The sequence below is a fragment of the Rhagoletis zephyria genome, unplaced genomic scaffold, assembly GCF_001687245.7.
Source record: "Rhagoletis zephyria isolate East Lansing unplaced genomic scaffold, Rhagoletis_zephyria_1.1 Rzeph_scaffold_00530, whole genome shotgun sequence".
Taxonomy (NCBI): domain Eukaryota; kingdom Metazoa; phylum Arthropoda; class Insecta; order Diptera; family Tephritidae; genus Rhagoletis; species Rhagoletis zephyria.
The window spans coordinates 196,642-217,736 of NW_016157614.1; the positions used below are offsets into that span (position 1 = coordinate 196,642).

The following is a 21,095-nucleotide window of genomic DNA, read 5'->3' on the forward strand; positions in this document are numbered from 1 at the left end:
CTTTCTTCCCCTATCTTCATCTTTACTTTTATCAGTATCTTCATCCTCATCTTTGTTTTTACTTTTATGTTTATCAATATCTCTCTCAACATATTCCCTTTCACCTTTGCCCTTATATATATAAGTAAAGTTTTTAAATTTACCTTGGTTTTCGTTTTTACCTTTATCTTTACACATCTTTGTTTTTGTTTTTGTTTATATTTTTATTTTTACCTTTGCCTTTATAATTTTCTTTATCAATGTACGTACTCACCCTTACTTTCATTCTTGTATTGGTATTTCTAATTGTTATTCTCTAACCTTTTATTAGCAAGCTTTTGTTAAATTCATACCATATGCATACACACAAGAAGTACTTGTTTCAGCCACCACCATTTCCGTTGCATACACACAAGAAGTACTTGTTTCAGCCCCAACCATTTCCGTTGCACCATTTCCGTTGCATCATTCGCGTTGCACCCTTTCCGTGTGCAATTTCCGCTGAATTTGCCAATTTACTCCCAACCAACCAACCGCCGCTAAAGAAGTTTCACTTCAAAAACTTTATTGCACATCTACGGGCCAAGCACTGTTATTTGACACCTCACTTCTGAAAATAGAACGAACTATATGTACATACCTATGTAAAGGCCACAAGAACCCAAATTTTCAACTTCAAACTGCATTTACAGTGAAAGTATGAAAGTTATCCAAAAACCAATTGCATTTTTGATTTTAGCAACCCCAAGTTTACTAAGAAGCGAATTTTCATTTAAATCCGCCCATAATTCTAGTTTTGCCCACAGTGCTTCCCCTGTGAGTCGGTTCCTTTTTTCTTCCTACTGTTGAAGAAGCAGAATCGATAGAGAGATTGAAGCTAATATATATAAAAGTAGTCAGAAAATGGCTGTACTGTAATGAATGTACATTTATATAAGTTCAATGCAGCAAAAGAGGTGCAGAATTATTTTTAGTTTATATATTTGCCATTTTCATAAATACTGATACTAACTTTATAATTGCTCTTAACTTTGTCCTTACAGAAGTACAGGACGTATGAGCAACTTTTAATTAATGATGACAATGGCTATAGTTACGGTGACCATATTTATGAGAGCCGAATACGGGACAAAAAATAATTTTGGAAATATTTTCCACTGTTTTCCCTGAAACAGTATCCTTATAGAAACATCACAAATTTGTAGGATAATTTTCTCGAGATTTATACCCCGTAAAATCTGTTTAAAAAAATTAGTTAAATTTTAGTATAATAAAGTGTAATTTTAAGTCGGTAAGGCTTACCACTAATTTTTGGAAACTTTTGGTAGTTAACGGTGTTACGCATTTTTTTCATACAACGTAAGTATGTTCGACCTTTTTTTTTTGAAAGAGAAGCAAATGAGCGGCACTTTCCACACGCACTTTGTTATACATACTCAATTTTAATGAGTTACAAAACTACAAACCAAATTTTTTTCTAAAGATTCTAATTAAAAAGTTTGAAATTTTTGCGAAACATTGCAGAATTATTTTTTAAAGGTTTTTGCACATAGTTGGAAATCTGGTATTATATGGTTTTTATGAGGAGCTTTACTTTCATAAAATAAATAATAAAAATTAAATTAACTAAGAAAAAATAGCCAAAACTTACTAAAATGTCGAGTCCTAATTTCTATTTTGACCACTCTATGTATTCCTCGATTCGAATCACAGGCATTCAGATTAGAAAATAATAACAGTTTATAAAAAAAATTACGATCATATACCAACATCACTCATAGGCATGCCATTTCAATAAGCTGTTAAGGCGTCGGAACACCGAATACGGTACAAATACAGGACATTAAAAGAAACACAGAACATTTGGCGTCCCGTATAAAATAAATGAATTACCAGGACAATGGGTCAAAAAAGAGCAGTGTCCTGTATAATACAGGACGGAGCTGTAGTGAATAAAACAGGTATCAGAACAAGTAATTTTTAAGCTAAAAACACAACCGACTTCAATTCACCCATAAAAATTTTGGGGTACCGTTAGTTTCTTCATGATCCAGTTATCGGATGTAAACAAGACCACCTTAGAACCACATTTTCAAAACCAAAAGTGCAATGATAAAATAAGATAAACCAGTTGAATAGCCTTTATAAATAAGAAAATTTTAGTTGAGAAAAAGAAGTACCTACACGCAAAGGATTTCACAAAAATTTATTGAAATGTTGTTTTTTTTTATAAAAGCGTCATTTTGGCACTTTGTGCCGAATTGAAAAAGTAAGTGCCATTTGAAGTAAAATAGGGCCAAAAATGCCACGGTTTGAGCCAAGTTGGCAGCCCTGCGCTGGCGGGTGGAGCGCTCAAATATTGGCGGGATAGATCTGTCAATTTGTCGTATTTAAGGTTAGTTGTCCACCAATCGAGAGGATTTTCACCGAGATGAGCTCGTTTTTCTTTAAGATAGGCCTTCAATTGAGCTTTAATCTCACATTTTTTTATGTCTCCAGATTCAACATCCGAGCCTTGGCTTTCGCTGGAGGAATCTAAAATTATTTCTAGGTTGCTTATAAGACAATAAGAAATGTAAAAAGATCTTTCCCTACTAGTATTCGGACTTCACTAAGATCGTATTAGATTTACTCGGGTTTTTGCAAAATTTGAAATCTACTCCTCTATTTCGCTTGACTTAAAATCTATTCCGTTTTTTTTTTAACTCATGTTCTTGCGCCGTTTTTTGAGTGTTCACCACCGGTTTCAGAAAAAACATTTAAAGTTGGCCAAATCTCACTAATAAAAAGTAGCTCTTTTATAAAAATGCGTCAATAAAGTAACTTCGTTTTTTTTCATCGTGTGGCTGTAGAAATTGGCGGATGCAGAACTTTACTTAAGCTGTTAAAAAAATATATGAAGACAGAAATGTATATAAAGTAGAAAAGGTTTAGGTCCAATTGCTCTTTAAAAAATTAAGTGTTAGATATATTCTACTTTATAGAAAATGCTGAAAATTACCTAAATATGTAACATATTATGCTTACATTGCCTCGCGTTTTTATTTTTGCATGAATAGAAAATATTTGAGCCATACAAGTAATGTCCGAAACGAAAATAAAAAATTCAATCTTGCACGGAAAATTTGTTTTTGCTCTCATTATACCTTTCATGAGCATGAAATGGTATTATAACTTTGGTCCGATGTTTGTAAGTACCAGAACAAAAAGAGATAGACCCATTAAAATGTATACTTATATGATCAGAACGTCGAGCTGAGTTGATTTAACCATGTCCGTCTGTCCGTCTGTCTGTCTGTTTGTATGCAATCTAGTCTCTCAGTTTTCGAGATATCCGGATCAAATTTGGTAGGTGGGTGTATTTTTATAATGTATTAATCATTTGTCGGAACCGGAAGAATCGGACCACTATAACATATAGCTCCCATACAACTGATTGTTCAGATATGAGATTTTTCATTATAACTTCTCCATTTATGCAGCTACGAACATGAAATTTTGCAATACTTGCACCCATTATCAACAGAATACTTACAGTGAAAATTACAAAGATCGGGTCACTATAACCTATAGCTCCCATACAACTGATTGTTCAGATATGAGATTTTTCGTTATAACTTCTCCATTTATGCAGCTACGAACATGAAATTTTGCAGTACTTGCACCCATTATCAACAGAATACTTACAGTGAAAATTACAAAGATCGGGTCACTATAACCTATAGCTCCCATACAACTGATTGTTCAGATATAAAATTTTTCGTTATAACTCCTCCATTTATATAGCTAGGAACATGAAATTCCGCACTGTTTTCAATAATTATCAACAGAAAACTTACAGTGAAAATTAAAAAGATCGGGTAACTATAACCTATAGCTCCCATACAACTGATTGTTCAGATATGAGATTTTTCGTTATAACTTCTCCATTTATGCAGCTACGAACATGAAATTTTGCAGTACTTGCACCCATTATCAACAGAATACTTACAGTGAAAATTACAAAGATCGGGTCACTATAACCTATAGCTCCCATACAACTGATTGTTCAGATATAAAATTTTTCGTTATAACTCCTCCATTTATATAGCTAGGAACATGAAATTCCGCACTGTTTTCAATAATTATCAACAGAAAACTTACAGTGAAAATTAAAAAGATCGGGTAACTATAACCTATAGCTCCCATACAACTGATTGTTCAGATATGAGATTTTTCGTTATAATTCATCCATTTATGTAGCTAGGACCATGAAATTTCGCGCTGTTTTCACTCATTATCAACAGAAGACTTACAGTGAAAATAACAAAGATCGGGTCACTATAACCTGCAGCCCCCATACAACTGATTGTTCAGATATGAGGTCTTTTATCATAACTCCTCCATTTATGCAGCTAGGAACATGAAATTTCGCACCATTTTCACTCATTATTAACAGAATACTTACAGTGAAAATAACAAGGATCGGATGACTACAACATATATCTTCCATACATCTGATTGTTCAGATATGGGATTTTACTGTAAAACTCCTTTATTTGAACAGCTAAAACCGATAAATTTCGTAAGATATTTTATAAATAATAATACAAAGTCTACTGAGAAAATCGTCAAAATCTATGCTGTATAAGCTTTATCTCCTATAGCACTGATTGTTCAGATACCAGTTTTTGCGATATATCTCCTTTATGTAGGAAACTAAACCCAATAAATTGTGTTACCGGTTTACATACCGATCACATAGCAGTGAAAATCACTTAGATTGGTGCCATATAAAGTATATCTTCCATACCTCTGATTGTTTAGATGCGATTTTTTATATAAGTATGTAACTCCTCTATCGATGTATGCAGATGTATTCAAAAGCAGTAATCTGTCAAAGTAAAATTTGCAGATGTTCATGAAAGGTATGAAGCCTTCGGCATAGCCGAAGACAGCGCTGCTCTTACTTGTTTTTGAAGTAATTTAGTCCTGTATCGAGTTTCATGAGTCGAAGCACTGTTCTCTACATTTGTACTCTTCTATAAACATCAAACCTCAGTGCGGACAACAATAGTTAATTAAAACCAAAATAAAAGCAAAAACTTTTCTGTTTTTGGTAAGCGCTTACTATTTGTATCGATGGAGTAATTGTAATTCGCCTCAAGACAAAATTTTGTCACTTTCTCGTGTAACCACTGCATTACAGGTACTTGTCTAACGGCGAATTGTAGTGCGTTACTTCATCGATACAAAAAGTAAGCGCTTACCAAAGAATCAAAGTTTTTGCTGGGTAAGTTGAATTACAGATGGTTAATTTTTTACCATCGATGGAGTCATTTCAACTATATTAGAGTGGACTCTCTGCCCATGTACACATTCGCATTCGCAAAACATTTTTATCATTTGATGCGAATGCGAATGTCGAATCATTCGTATTCGTTTTACGAATGGTTTGCATCAGTTTACACATTCGCATCAAATGATACGAATATTTTGCGAATACGAATGTGTACATGGGCAGAGCGCGCAGTTAACGACCACTAAGCACACAATCGCAGCGTAACGCACATATGACCTAGATCTAAAGTGAGCTAACTCAAAGTTCAGAGAGGGAAATATAACTCCTTGTGGATCGTACAGATTCAACGAAATTAATACAAAAACAGGTATAATACGGCATTTCCACGGTTCGTAATTCGCTCTCTTATTCGTAATTCGCTCTCCCATTCGTCATTCGCCTTGCCAATTACCTTCCGAATTACGTAATTCGCCATACAAAATTTTGGGAGCGAATTACCTCATTTGTAGGTAATTCAGATCGAATTACCATGCGAATAATATTTGTCGGAAATATATCGAAGTTTTCACCGACCTGGTCCCAATTGTTGGCACTTTTTCTAGTTATAGAATAATATTAATAAAATATTCTCTATATAAATTAAAATTGTTGATGATAACTAAATTTTAGCTCCATCTTCGATATTTGCAGTACACAAAAATAATAATAAATAGCGCAGAACAAGAACAAGAACTAGAGCTGCCAAACGAATTACTAATGTTTGACGTGGAAGCAGGGTAATTCACGAATTACTTAGCGAATTACTTAGAGAGCGAATTACGAATCGTGGAAAGATTGTATAACATAAATTTTTTAGTTAATATATATAATCATGAACAAAAAATATTTGCATTTATTGGAGTTGATCATACTTTAGATCTAGGTGTGCGATATGTTAAAGGTTGTTTCAATTTAACGTTTAGTATTTTACAGGTAAAATAACCCTTGTACGCTGCTTCATGTCGTAGAAAATATAAGTATGTAGATCTAATTGGACGCCCTCAAATGTGTTCGCATTTTTTTTTTTCTAACGTTCGCACTTTATTCTCTTTTTGTGATGACCTGTTAAATATTTCAGTGCTAATCACATTTTACATAGGTACGGTGACCATTCGTACCGATTTTGGCGGAAAATTTGAGAAATTTGTCACTCTGAATATTTTTTAAAAGTCGGAAGTTATAAGTTTCCCGATATTTTATATTTGTACCCATTAAATCCCGATTTTCAGTGTTTTCTTTATTAATTTAACAAGAGTCTCCCTATACTTTGACCCACAAACAATTTGACAAAGTTTCATCAAAATTTGGAGCTTTTTAATTAGATTTCTTAGAAAGATTCTCAGTATTCAGTTTTGTAGCCCATTTAATTTTAGTAAATTTTAATTAGCTAAGACTTACCGTTGACTTTTGGTAAATTTTTTTTGTTTGTGGAAGGTGTTGCTCATTTTCTCTATATATACAAAAAAAAATGTCGAAGTCACTTTGTATGTAAGAAAATCCGGAAACAAAAAATTGCCAAAAATCAACGGTAAGTCCAAGCTACTTCGAACTTCCTCTTTATTGTATTAAAATTGTATGGACAATAAAACTGCATGCTCAAAAAAAAATCTAAAAAATCTGATTAAAAAGTTTAAAATTTTGATCAGCATTTGTTTAAATTCGAGGAATTAATATGGAACCACGTGTGAGGTAACACCTTTCCGTTAACAAAAGAATTATAACGGTTAACGTGGTCCAAATTTTTGCCGTAACATACATAAAGAAAATATATATATATATTCCAAATAATTGATAACCTATCTCCTTTTTGTGGAGTCGGTTAAAAAATAATAAAAATTTTTTAAACAAAGAAAAGTTCCCAAAACTTACTAAAATTTCTTCCCTATTTACTTTATCTCAACCATATATATTCTGTGTATACATTTTTGCGATCATTTTTTAAGTTTTTTCTCTGTGTTTTGTTTTAAATATAACTTTATTAAAGGTTGTTATGTCTCTTTATTTTAAAAACAAAATTGTATGTTTTGAGTCCGATTTTTGTCCACAGAAATCTGGTCACCGTACTCATGGGAAGCAAAATTACTTTTCCTGAAATGTAATATGCCCCTTTTGAGCTTTGACTACTAGATTAAAACACTGTATAGGTTAAGCACTGGTTTAATGTTGTAATAATCTATAAAACGATGTCCTAATTTGATTAAAGCCTTTTTAATGTTATTGATGTTAATGAAAATTCGCATTCGCGAATGTGAAAAATATGACATTCGAAAAATCCCTAGTATGGATTACTGAACTCGCAAATAATTTTCTAATTACTCGTTGTATCTTGTGTAAAGGTGTTCTTACACGATATGTATTTGAATGTGAACATGCCACTTTTTACATATGGAAATGGCAACATATCGTGGCAAATTAGATTTGTTTCTGTAAAAAGCATATGCGTACATACGAAATAGAAATGTTTCTATGTTTGATTTGGGCCAAGTTCCTATCTAATTGTTTGCTGGGTTAGAGCTGTTTCGGCCATTGAGTTACAAGTGAAATGTTTCTATTTTCATCTGACACACAGATAGAATGAACTGATACAATGAATACGCGAAGGAGCGAATTACCATATTATTTCACTCACCTCTTTTTCGCCTTCTTCACGCACATTAGCGCTTTTCTGAGTATTCGACTGAATTTGCGGAATATGCCCGAATGAGTGTATCTCTGGAATTCGTTTTAGCACAACTGGACCCCTTGAGATGTGGCCACTATTTCCGGTGATTAGCGTGGGCTGAGATGTTGGCGACAAAGATGAAGCCGATAGGGACCATTCGTTATCCAAGTGGAAAATAGTTGTTTGATCACTGCAATTTGATTGCAAATCGTCCAACCCAGATTTTGGTTCAGACCGACGCGACGACGCAAGAGTCTCACAACTAAGCCAATGCGGACTATTCGTATCGTTCGATTGTGGAACGCTTGGAAGGGACTGTGAATTTTTCTGGTTTAACCCACCAGACGATTTCTGGGACTGTAATGATATTGGCAAAGTCGGTGAAGAGGGCGATGTGGTATCTGTCGGTGATATGGGTTGCTTAGAAGAACACTGACATGGTAAACTACTATCCGATTCAGCAAAAGCCGATTTGAGCGAAAAGTCACTAATGGAACGTTTTGATTGCCATGCCTCAATATTATTATTGTTTATCCTTTCTTGATTCGCTTTGTGGTGGGACAAGAAATTTTGAGTATCACTGAAAGATTTATAAATCTTTTGTGGCGCTGGCACAGTCTTTGGAAGAGAAACATTTACTTCTTCGTCTAATACGTGACTGGTTGGCAGGTTATCAATAGAGTTTGACTGTAACACGTCGGTAGTATTTGCATTAATTGCCGATGAGATTGGTTCGTCATTGGTAATAATTATCTTTTGCACACTATGATTCGGCTTTGATTTCGGGGTAGTTTCACTTTCTTCACATGTAGAACCTAATTCATATTTTTCACACGCGACGACATAGTCTTCAAATCTATCACTTAAATAATTAAATTTTCGGCCCAAGGTAGGAGTAAACTTAATACTACTGACCGACAGAGAGGAAAGCAAATCGCACTCAGATGGGGCTAAGGCATTCTGAAACGCACGATGCAGACGCGTCTCACTGGTTGCTTTGCGACCGTTGGCTAGTGATTTTGTCACAGTAGGGAGACGCGGTACCCGTTCAGACTTCAAACGGCCATAACTATCGTAACGCAGCGTACGTTTTGGCAGTGAGGAAGACAAGTAAGATATTGATGACTGCGAACTTTGACTCAACACCTCGCCAATTACCACACCAAAATGTGGTGGCGCTGCCTCCAACCTGGCGTGTTCCGCGAGACACCTTGCCTTGCAATTGTAGTTGTTATTGCATTCGCCACATGCGATACTATTTCCACTAGCCACGGCATGCGTGTCAAGAACGTCGTACACGCCGCCACTTACATCGGCGACAGCGTAGACACTTGTCGCCGCTGATTTTTTCCTGTTGGCTGCACTTCGTTGACTATGCTCGAAATCACCCCAATGCTGCCGTTTATTGTTGTTAATATGATTATTCTTATTATGGTGATTAGACGACGATGTTGGTAGCTGTAATTGCGCGTCTACCAGGTATTGACGTGCAGGCTGTGACTTGTGCTGGTGGTGGTGATTATTTTTGTTTTCGATAGCACACTTTTCATTGACAAGTGTCGTTACCGCCGACACCAAGCAGCTGCTTTCACTTAAACTACGCGCTATAAATTTCGCAGCCTTTTCATTTCCTATATCTATGTTTTCATTTCTTTTTATTCGCTGTTTCTCGTGGCGGCTATTTTCTTTTCCTCGTGCGTCACCTAGACGCTCGTCGTTTCGATTTGCGGACTCGCTTCGAGTATTTTTAGCCGTCCCAAAGCAACTCAACAACTCACAATGCTCTGGCGAAACGGATCGTTCAATGGGAGGTGACAATTGAAGGGCAGAGTTTCCAGCATCTTTGGAAATAGTTAAAGGAGTATAGGNTTAGCCGTCCCAAAGCAACTCAACAACTCACAATGCTCTGGCGAAACGGAGCGTTCAATGGGAGGTGACAATTGAAGGGCAGAGTTTCCAGCATCTTTGGAAATATAGCGTGTATAGCGTGTTGATGACTGCGAAGGAATAGATACCAACGACTTTGGCTTTCCGAGCTTTTGTCCGTTGTTCGTATAGAAGTTCTGTCCATTTAAGCTAGATCGCTCGTTATTGTAAGAGTTTTTTTCTACCTGGCCCTGATTCTCTAGCGCTGATGCACTGGAGCTCGAATATATTGTGGTCCGATAGAATGGTCTTCTCTCCTGTTTTGGCTTCGGTGGCGGTTCGGGAGGAGGGGGTTTGAACCTTTTCGGGTTATGCTGGGTACTCCGTAGGGGCCTTTCAATACTTTTCACACTACCGTAGTTACTTGGCAGTGATGTAGACAGAAGCTCCTCATGGTAGAAACATTCACTTAACCCGATTTCTTCCGCTGGGAATCTGTTCGTACTTCCAGAAGTATTCGGAATCGGTACGGGAGCTGTTGAATATGCGATATCGGGCGTGGGTGTTGGAAACGTTGCCTTTGTTTCGTTTGGTATGTATTCCAAAACAGTCGCGTTATAATGTAAGCTGATGGGTTTGTCAATTTTACAACAACAAATTGTAGGCGAAGCACAACGCGGTGCGGCTATTTTTATTGTTTGTGCTGCGGCGGGTGTCAACAATGTTGGCAACGGAAAACGCTTTTGCGTCAACAACGATGGCGATTCCGGGGACAATGGCGGGTACGAGCACGAGTTCGAGTACGAATACGCTCCCGACGGCGCGATGTTTTGATTTTTGCCTAATATGATGTCTTTTTCTACTTTGTTGTTGCTGTTATTGCCTTTGAGTTCGTAGTGTTTGGTTTCGATATTGAATGTTTCTTCTGTGGCAACCGTTTCGTTAGCAGATATACTCGCGCTTACTTCATCATCATCGGAGATGAATCGGTACGACGACAGATTTGAGACTGAATCGTTGAACTCGCGATAGAATTCATAGTGGTCCTCTCCACTCGAATTCTTTTTGCGATCGGCGTTTGCGCCCTGAGCATAATTGTCGCTGGCCATGCTAGCGCTTTCACAGCAACGCTCACAAAAATTGAGCGTATTTTTACCAACGGCCGCCGAGTAAGCTGACTCAGTTGTCGCCGTCGCTGCAGTGGAACGCGATTGTAAGGCCGACTGCGACGCGAGCGGCGGGAACTGGGGTAACAGTAATGGCGTGTGGCCATTATTTTGATCATTCGGACTGTTTTCATAATTATTGCATGAATGCTGCGCGTTCATTGTTTGCCTCGGCGCACCCGTTGGCGCTGCTAATACACTGCTTGTCAAAGGAAGCAATTGTTCACCTTCTGTAGTCTCATTTCGATTGTCGTTATTGCTGTTGTTATTCTTGTACACATTTGTGCAGAATTGATGTTTTTTGGCCACTTTGTTGGCGCCATCGCCATTATCGACTCCCACAACCGGAGACAAAACATCAGCAACTATCATTTGCTGTTGTCCTTTCAGCGGAGGCTGCTGTTCTGGTTGTTGTATTTGCTCCCGTCCGCTCTTCTCTCTGCTAGTAATACGTGCGGTGTTTTGCAATTTCGTCGCTGACATTTGCAGCTGTTGCAGGCTGTTATCCGACTGTTGCAGGCTGTTATCCGACTGTTGCTTCTGTGGATGTCTTAGCTGCTGCGCATCATCAGCATCGGAAAATTCCAGCGTCAGCTTCTGGTATTGTAAGGGCCGCGGCCGTTGCAACTGACTCAAATCTGACGTAGTTGGCAGCGAAGTGGGTATTTTTTTGTTTATTCGCTCACAATGCTGGCGCGCTTCGATTTGCAACGCTGCTAAAAACGTGTGACTCTTGGTGCTGGCATATCTGCCACGAAATGTTCCCAATTGTGATGAATACGCTTTTTCTCTTGTTGTTGTCAGTGTTTCGATAGGTGATGCTGTTGCGATATTTGGCCTGGCTGCGTTTGTTGAAAAATACAAATCAAAACAGAAAAAGATGAGACAGATTATTTAAAAATAAATCGCTGTGGCTAACAATAAAACACAAAATATGGCATATTCACATAAACATGAGGGGGGAGGTGCAATTACGAATAAAATGTTAAATGAAAGGTAGAATGTGTGTCATATTAATTCAGTCGAAATAATTTCGTATGTCTCTATATCAATGGTAGTGTGTGTGTATAAAAATTTGAATATATGTACATATCGGTCATTTACTTCAATAGTGTCATAAACCAAAAAATATAAATCTTGAGTTAAATATGCAGAAATTACCGCTACCTCTTCTTCTATGCTGTGTAAAAATTGCATAGCTGTATCGATTACCAGCATCTCACTAGGACAAAATATGTATTTATTTTTACTATGGGAGTATATGTAAATTCAAAAGTTTAAAGCCGTTTTTCTCGAGTTTAGCTTTTTGAGTTATGACACTATTGAAGTAAATATGTAGTACATGCACGGGATTGTGGGCTGAAGGCTGTTCCCACCGGCTGTTAGTATTTTCGCTGACATTTCTTACATCTTTAGTTTACAGTTTTGTTACGAAAAACCAAGACCAAATTACTTTTCTTTATTTTCTTTTCTTTCATTTTATTTTCATTATTTTATTATTATTTTAATTTGGCCAGCCAATTAACAATAAATCCGAACTGGCATATAAAAGATGATAAAATATGACTTCCACTTCGATAAATAATCAAAAAAAAAGACTATANCAATAAATCCGAACTGGCATATAAAAGATGATAAAATATGACTTCCACTTGGATAAATAATAAAAAAAAAAGACTATTGAGGACACCGATTAGCAGGGAACGGATTTTTAGGACCTAAAAACCTATAAAAAAGGCAAAATAAAATAACGAAATAGGCTGGAAAAGGCAAAATAAAATAGCGAAAAAGGCAGGAAAAGGCACTAGGTATTGCAAAAAAGGCAAAAAAAGGCAAAACAATATAGCGAAAAAGGCAGGAAAAGGCATTAGGTATTGCAAAAAAAGCAAAATAAGGCACTAAAAAAGACAGAAAATACGAAGAACAATCAAAAAATACATTTATTTTAGAAATGTTTATATTACAAGTAATAAGAGAAAAACTATGAAGTAGTTTCATTATATGAAAAATTTGTACTTTGAATCTTTGACTATTTTATCCTTTCGAGTTTCTAACTCATAAAATTTTAATCTGTATAGTTGTAGTAACATTGAACCACAAGATGCATTTTGAAGTTTTCTGGCAGCATTTTCATTCGATTTTCGCGAAGAAAAGCCTTGAATGTACTTAATGTGCGCTCGACGTAGTTGATACAAGTGGAGCCCAATTTAAATATTGAACGTTTGAAACGTTCATATTATCAGGAATAAGGGCGTTTTCCTCGCCTTTTACAATTTTATCTACACCCCTTATTGTCTCCAAGCCTACGTTAGCTGAGAAAACGGCTTTGAATTTTTCCAACACCAATTTGGCAAGAGGTCCCTGCGCTCCTATAAGCCGCATGGGCATGTGCATATTTTTTAATCTTAAAAAGAAAATTGTAAATGCTATAATCACTTTTTTAAAAGCAGAAAAGGCAAAAAAAGGCAAATATCTTAAATAAGGCAAAAAAAAGGCAAATATCTTAAAAAAGGCAAAAAAAAGGCAACATCAAATGTGTATATATTGAATCAGGGAAAGCTAAATCGTGGACATTCTTACTCTATCTCTTTAGCAGAAAAAAAGGCAATTTCCATAAAATCCGTTCCCTGCCGATTAGAATGAGTGGAATGTGAGTTTTCAAGTAGTTTTCAGCGAAAACTGGTTTCCGTTTAACAGATTTTACATGGACGAAAACACAAGTTTTAAGTCGAAAACCAGTTTTAGCAACGAAATCACGTTTTTGCTGTCAGTCAGAACATGGTATTATGTAAGTAAGTTTATAGAATAGTGGGTATAATAAATTTTTTTTATTTCGACGCCTTACGATAATATGTATAGTTCGGATTTATATGCAACGGGCAATATGACACAGCCCTGCTATTTATTCTTGGCGCTGCACATTAAATTAATGTTCAAAAGGGAACACAAAAATTATCAGCTAACGGCCTCTTCTCTGAGGCACTAGTCTGTTTGCGTACTGGCATTATTATTTAGAGCAGAGATTTCCAAACCTTTTTTTCTCATAGACCACTTTCAGAATTTTACTTTGTTATTGAGATCAAATTCAAATATCCACATTTGAAGTGGTGGAAAAATAAATAAAGACGCGAAATTTTAACAATTTTGGCTATATTTTTTTGTTTATATTAGGTTTACTTTTTTCATAGTTCGTCCTCTAACAAAAAATTAATAAATCCGAGCTTAAAACTTTGTGCAAAAATTACGAAAATTCTTCAAAGTTTCATCTAAATTGCAAACATTTTAAGGAGAATTTCTAGAATTTTTTTTTAAATTTTAAGTTAATTTTTAGCATTGGTTTCACGGATTAGGATTTTTTTCGCCGGCGGTAATATTTAAAAACATTTCAAGCATTCTTTATATGGACGAAATTGTAACTCACAGAGATGCCATAAAAGTTAAAAATGTTTGCAGTTTTACCATAGGCAAAGTTGTGTACTGCAAAACTTGAAAAATGCTTTAGTAGTGTCTGAACCTAACCGAACCATTTTTTTGGAGTGGTTTTCGGTACGGTTTTGGCATTTCAAAATAAAAATGGTTTGGTTTGTGCTTCGGTTCGAAGCCCGAAAAACAGCGACGGTGCGGTTCAAAAACCAGTTCGGTTCAAAAGTGGTTTACAGCCCTGGTAGTGAGGAGAAGTATGGAAATTTCATTCAACTCTGTCTTAAAATACACTACTCACAAAAATTAAGGGAGGTTCTACAAAAAGGAAATTAAGGGTTATTAAAGAAAAGGCTTTCTAAGCCCGCTATCTGTTAGGATTGCATGAGAACCGCAGCTCCTAAAAATATTTAGCCAAGAAATCTGAAAATAAGAATCTTAAAGCTTCAAAATTAATGCTCTTAAAATCTCACTGCGGCCATTTTTCACCGAAATACTTCTTCTTTATTAGCGCTGTAATACAGTCGGTCAAAAATCACCGAAAAGTTTGAAATTTTTTTGACTATTGCATTATCTGCCTACATTGCTAGGTAAAGCCAAGCCAACATGTTTGTTATTTATTATCGAAACCATTTTCGTGGGCCCCTATTTACATCTTGTAAACCCCCTTTTTTTCTTCACGCCAACGTAGACCCCCTCCCGTGTACCACTTTAAGAATCTCTGATTTAGAGTATTCAGCAACTGACACAGTTTATTTTGGTTGCTCGACTCTCATGCTCGAATGTATTTCCGTGCAATTACTGGATGATTTTGAACGTGTGCGTGTCTAAAAATAATGAATAATGCATACGTGCAAACCTATACTAAATATATATGTATACATTCATACATATTTATGTGCGGGCCCGGCGGCAAAGGGGGAAGGGGTTTTTGGGGTTTAAACCCCCCTGTGGAGGGAAATAAAAATTTTATATCATTTAGTTTAAGATAATAATGGTAAAAAATATTTTAAGATCTCAAACATTTACGATCTCTTTTCGGAGATAGTAGTCGGGCGATCTAGGTTTAATTTAAGCCAGGAAGGCTTCATCACCTTTTGTTTCTTTGCTAGAGCTGCTAAAATATTTTGCAAAAACCGCGATTTTTTGGCACTTTAACCTCGTTCTAGAGCTGATGGAGACTTTATGCTTACGGATTCGTAATCAGCACAAAAAAATCTATCAAACACAGCATTTACATTTGCCGTACCAACTTTCTTTTATATTTTTGTTGGGCTGTGTTATCCATTAAAAAATGAGTTAAAATTCAGATTTCCTATTTCTTCAGATTTTTTTTTCCTTATGTGGCCTATAACACCTTTCGCTCCCCTATTTTTTTTCCTTATGTGGCCTATAACACTTTTCGCTCCCCTATTTAGTTATAGTTTTGCTAAATAATTTAATAAATATCATCAAGCCTTTGTCCTAAAATGCAAGACTCCCCACAGAAAAGTTCATTTGGTCATAAAAACGTCGAATAACGGAAAGACGTGTCTCAAAGGCCCTAAAGTTCAGCGAATTCATGGAATTTTTCACAAAGCGGCCAACATTTTGCCAAACGTCAGCGGGAAATTTAATATATTGTAATGGCACTTGATAGATTTTGTCCCCCGATGTCAAAAATAGCTAAACTATTTTTAAACCTCCTCATCCGTGAGGCCTTTTGAAAAATTCAACATGGCGTCTTAAATATGGCATCTTAACTAAACGTAAATTAGATTTTGCTTTACAAATTTTGTGCCACCGGTGAACGCAACACTAAAAGAGAAAAGTTCATTACAACTTAGCATTTGAATATGCCACGAATTTTTATCACAAATTGTTGAAAAATGGCGAAAGCAGTGACAATGCAAACGTTTTTCGCACGTTTTGCTAATTATTTACAGTAAAAATGCTTTTTGTTTTAGTTTTTATAAAAAAAAACCTGAAATCCAATATAGCGGAATGTTCCGATATGAAATTAAGGGGCGAGACTGTGGATCCATGATCTACGCGTCAAATAGAAGTAAACTGTGTCAAAAGTTCGCTACTACACATTTTTTTTCTACGAACCAATTTGATTTAAATTTACTTGGCTAATACTTAACATCTGAATTCGTAGAAAATTATAATTTGACGTGGAAAAAACCCCAATAACTTTAAAAGTTGTGGAGGTTTAAATATAGGTTACATCAAGTGCCATTAAAATATTGTACCGAAAATGTGTAAGAATCTAAGCTTTGAGAAATCTGTCATATCTTTATGAAAATTTTCCAGAATTTGAAAATCATTCGTTGAATAAAGAAGCAATTTTCCTGTGTTACAAATCTTGGTTACTTTTTATTCGATTAGCAATTTAGAGATCGATCCTAAGGAAATACGTAACAATTGGTGTCAGGAGTGAGATTGCTAAACGAATACAAGTTTTAATATGGTGAGATTCGACGATTTGAGAATCCAACAACTCAAGGCTGAATTGGAATTGCGTGGTCTACCAACGAATGGGAAGCACGGTTAAGGGAAGCTGTAGAAGCCGAAGGCTTAGATATAGATGCGCATAATTTTCACGTCTCAGATGCATCAACCAAACTGGAAAAGGCAGAAGCTGCGAGTACTTCAGTTAATGCGAACTTCGACGATTTGCTCATGGCCATTCAGAGTCAGTTGGCTGAGAACACCAAGCAAATGGCTGAGACCTCGAAGGAAATGGTTATAAGCTTAGAAACCCGAATGGCTGACAGTTTGAGTTTGAAATTGGCTGAGAATTCTTCGCAACTTTTGGCTTCCTTTAGCAAATATACAGCAGAGATCGGTGAGAAAATTAGAGAAATTGATGAGCAAGTTAAAGCTGTTGAGGGAAATGTCGTCGAGAAGTTTCAGGCAATCGAAGAAAGAGTTGGGTCTTTAGAAAATCATATTCGAGAGAATGCTCGTGCAGCGACAACCACGGTTGCTGGTGCGATGAAATTTAAACATCCTCCTTATGATGGGACTATTCCTTTTAAAATTTTTAAGAAGCAGTTTGAGTCGGCGGCAATAAGCAACAATTGGGGCGACGCAGATAAAGCAACTGCTTTAATACTTTCGTTAAAAGGTCCGGCAACGGAGGTTTTGCACACAGTACCTGTGGAAGGGCAACGCAGTTTTGCGACAGTAATGAATGCACTCGAAAGGAAATTCGGTAGTGGTCACCGAAAGCAGATTTTTCAGATGGAATTGCTGAATCGGTGGCAGAAACAAGGCGAAATGTTACAGGATTTTGCGACAGAAATTGAACGCTTAGCCCATTTGGCAAATGAGGATGCTTCCAATGAGTTTATCGAACGTATGAAGATTCAATCGTTCATGAATGGCATACGGGATGTTGACACGAAGCGGGCAACTTATGCCATGCCGAAACCAACTTTTGCGGAAACGGTTGCACATGCATTGACTCAGGAAACGGCCACACTGTTGAGTAGACCTTCGTATCGTGCGCATCGTGTAGACGTCGCAGGAAACGAGCTGCAAACGGTTTGCAATACTCTTAAATCGCATTTATCAACGCCGAGGACTCAGAGGAAATTTGAAGGTACTTGTTTTAAGTGTGGAAATAAAGGACACATTGCGCGAAATTGTTTTGTTGGAGGAGGACAGTCATCAAATCCTCAGCAAAATAGAGCAAGCAATGATAACACTGCGCAAATCTCGTTAAACTAAATCGAACCAGCTGGAGGGGGTGCAAGCTGGTTCCAAAAACTGAATACCCCACAATCACAATTTCGCAAATCGGTAGGAAATCGAGTAATATAACGGTAAGAGGATGTATAGGCGGGGAGGAGCGGATGCTGACATTGGACACAGGTGCACCACATTCCATCATTAAGGCGGGGTTGGTTAAGAAGGAGGTTAAGCCACTTATTGGTGCAAAGCTGCGCACCGCTACTGCTGAAGACGCACTATGAATAGGTGAGTTAACTTGTGATGTAACTATTGGAAATGTGACAGTTCCGCATGTTTTCATTGTGGCAGATATCGCTGATGAAGTTATAATTGGAGTAGATTTCTTAACCGAGCATGGCATAAATATCGATTTAAGAAGTATGACAATGGCATATAACAACATGGAAGTAAGGCTAAATTCTGGTTACGATGAGTCGCACAGAGTTCGAGAAGCACTTTTGGTGGATAGTCAACAAATTCCACCAATGTCTGAAGCAGTTATTTGGGCAAAAATTAATGCAGATTGGGGGGAAAACCAGTTGTGGTTAATCGAAGCGGCAGAAAATTCGACACCGGACGTGTTGATTGCAAAAACTCTAGCAAAATCAAATCCAGATGGACGTATTCCAGTAAGAGTCCTTAATGAATTTAAATCCCCGATAAAACTTTTTAAAGGCGCTCTGTTGGCGGAATGCCATGAAGTAGAGGCTATAATTAATTGCGAAGCGGTTCCTGAAAATCAGGGTGTTGATGTAAGCAAAATGCATAAGGAGATAGCCGATTGGACAAAAGGGTTGGAGCCACTGGAAGCTGAAAAAGCAAAACAATTGCTACGCAAATATTGTGGTATATTTGATAAGAATGGATCCAAACCAGGCAGAACCAACATCGCACATAGGGGTATTTAGCCGATTTATGCGGCCAAAATTATTTTTATGAATATTTCAACGTGAAATGTTTAGAAAAGACGTGTTATGACATATAGAATTGTAAATGTTTAAAATGAAGTAGGTTAAAATATTAACAGAGTTGCCACCTGTTAAAAAATTTTGTTCAATTTGTTATATGAATTGCTGCAATATGGGTATCAATGAAAATGGGTTTGAAAAGGCTTTATCTCTAAGGAACCTTCCAGGGTTTAAAAAATCAAATTCAACTTTAATTGAAGGAATTAAATAATTCAAATATGTATCACAGGATAGTTAAGAAATGGGTGTATTCGAGGTGCAATTAATGCGGCAGTGTTACTCTTTTATGAAAGAGTATCACGTTCTACGCGGAAACTTGGACGAATAAAATTTTGACAATCAGTTACTCATCATTGGCAAATCAAAAGCAACATAAACATTTTTACTGCGCAATTTCTGCAACATTTTAGAAAAGTTGAAGTTGAGCTTCAGCAAAATGTCATCAGGAAAGCAACAAGTCTGCAATATTGCGGTAATTATTACGTAACTCGAACGCACCCATTGTAATAAAACTTCATTTTTGTAATAACAGTCTTATTTATTGTTAAGAGAATTTTGTAAGCATTAACTTGGAGTAAATTAGCGTCCTAAATTACTGAAATATCGGAGTTTTCGTATTTCAACGCATTGCTTTTCCATACCAAGTGCACCGAGTTTGGTACAAATTGATAAATCGGTTACCGAGATATACATTTGTGGTCAAAAGTGCGCGGCGCCACGCTCATTATCCAAAAATTTATAATTTTCATTAATGCTAAGAGGTTATTCCAAGAATCGATTTAGAGTGAATTAGCTTCAGTAGTTATTGATTTATCGCAGTTTTCGCGTTTCTTTAAATCCCCGTTATATGGGAAGTGGGCATGGTTATCGCCCGATTTCAAGAATTTTTAGCAGTTATGTTAGATATAGCCTAAGCAAGGCTCATACCGAGTTTGGTACGGATTAGTGAAGTGGATACTGATATACAGCATTTCATCATAAGTGGACGGGGCCACACCCATTTTCTAAAACTTTAATAATAATCCTATTTTGCCCAAAATTTTAGTTTACATACTAATTTTTAACAATTTGGATACAATATTTACTGAAATATCGTAGATTTATTTTAATTTAAACGCTTGTATACCCAAAACTATTTCTTTAATCATCACTTATATAACACCAATGTAAAGGAAAACAAATGTTTATTCCGAAATATTTAACATAGTTGGGTTCGCCTTACATTCCCGCAGATTTCTAGCAACAGGACCGAAAGGTCCAAGAAAACATGACTTTTGCTAATATCTCGAAAACTATTTATTTGTTAAATTAAATGGATTCATATTCTAATTCAGCGGCCTCAAATTCATCTAAAAAGTTTAATTTTAGTGTTAAAATAAATCTAAAGTAGTGTTACTATATACTAGTCGCGGTTTTAGATTTTTCCTTAATACATTTTCTAAGTTAAGAAATACCACTTATCTGCCATTTTCTGCGGGCAGTCTTTTCACACTATATTAGCCAAATTTCTAAGCTTTCAATTGAACAAAGAATAATAACGCTATCTCTCCCGGGGATACAACAAATTCCTTAATATTCACAAAAATTAACAAAAAATACTCGTTGAAAACCGCTATTTTCGTTACATTTAAATTGAACTTTTGCTTAATAAAATTATAAAAAAAAATTTACCCTTAAATGCATTATTACGGTCTGTATGCGGAGCCATCACTACTTTTTAAGAATATAATGCAGTAGTCAAAATATTAACTTAAAACCGTCACGATCTTTCTAGAGAGCAAAAATGNAGCCGCTGGAAGCTGAAAAAGCAAAACAATTGCTACGCAAATATTGTGGTATATTTGATAAGAATGGATCCAAACCAGGCAGAACCAACATCGTAAAACATCGGATTTATACAGGTGATGCAATGCCAATTCGACAGCCTCCACGAAGCTTGCCATTAGCCAAACGTGAAGTTGTTAGCCAAATAATTCATGATATGAGTGAGAGCG

The 21,095-nt window shown here is 36.3% G+C and overlaps 1 protein-coding gene across 1 annotated transcript in view; it reads right to left on the reverse strand.

Moving 5' to 3' along the window:
• Window positions 1-11,876, reverse strand: part of LOC108360163 (uncharacterized) — a 175,536-nt gene extending 163,660 nt beyond the window's left edge. The window contains exons 1-2 of the mRNA XM_017612346.1: window positions 9,903-11,876; window positions 7,929-9,813 (exon numbers count right to left, since the gene is read on the reverse strand). Of these exons, the coding sequence (XP_017467835.1) occupies window positions 7,929-9,813; window positions 9,903-11,476 (3,459 nt within the window). The 5' untranslated portion in view covers window positions 11,477-11,876. The remainder of the gene's footprint in view (window positions 1-7,928; window positions 9,814-9,902) is intronic.
• Window positions 11,877-21,095: the final 9,219 nt, after the last annotated feature.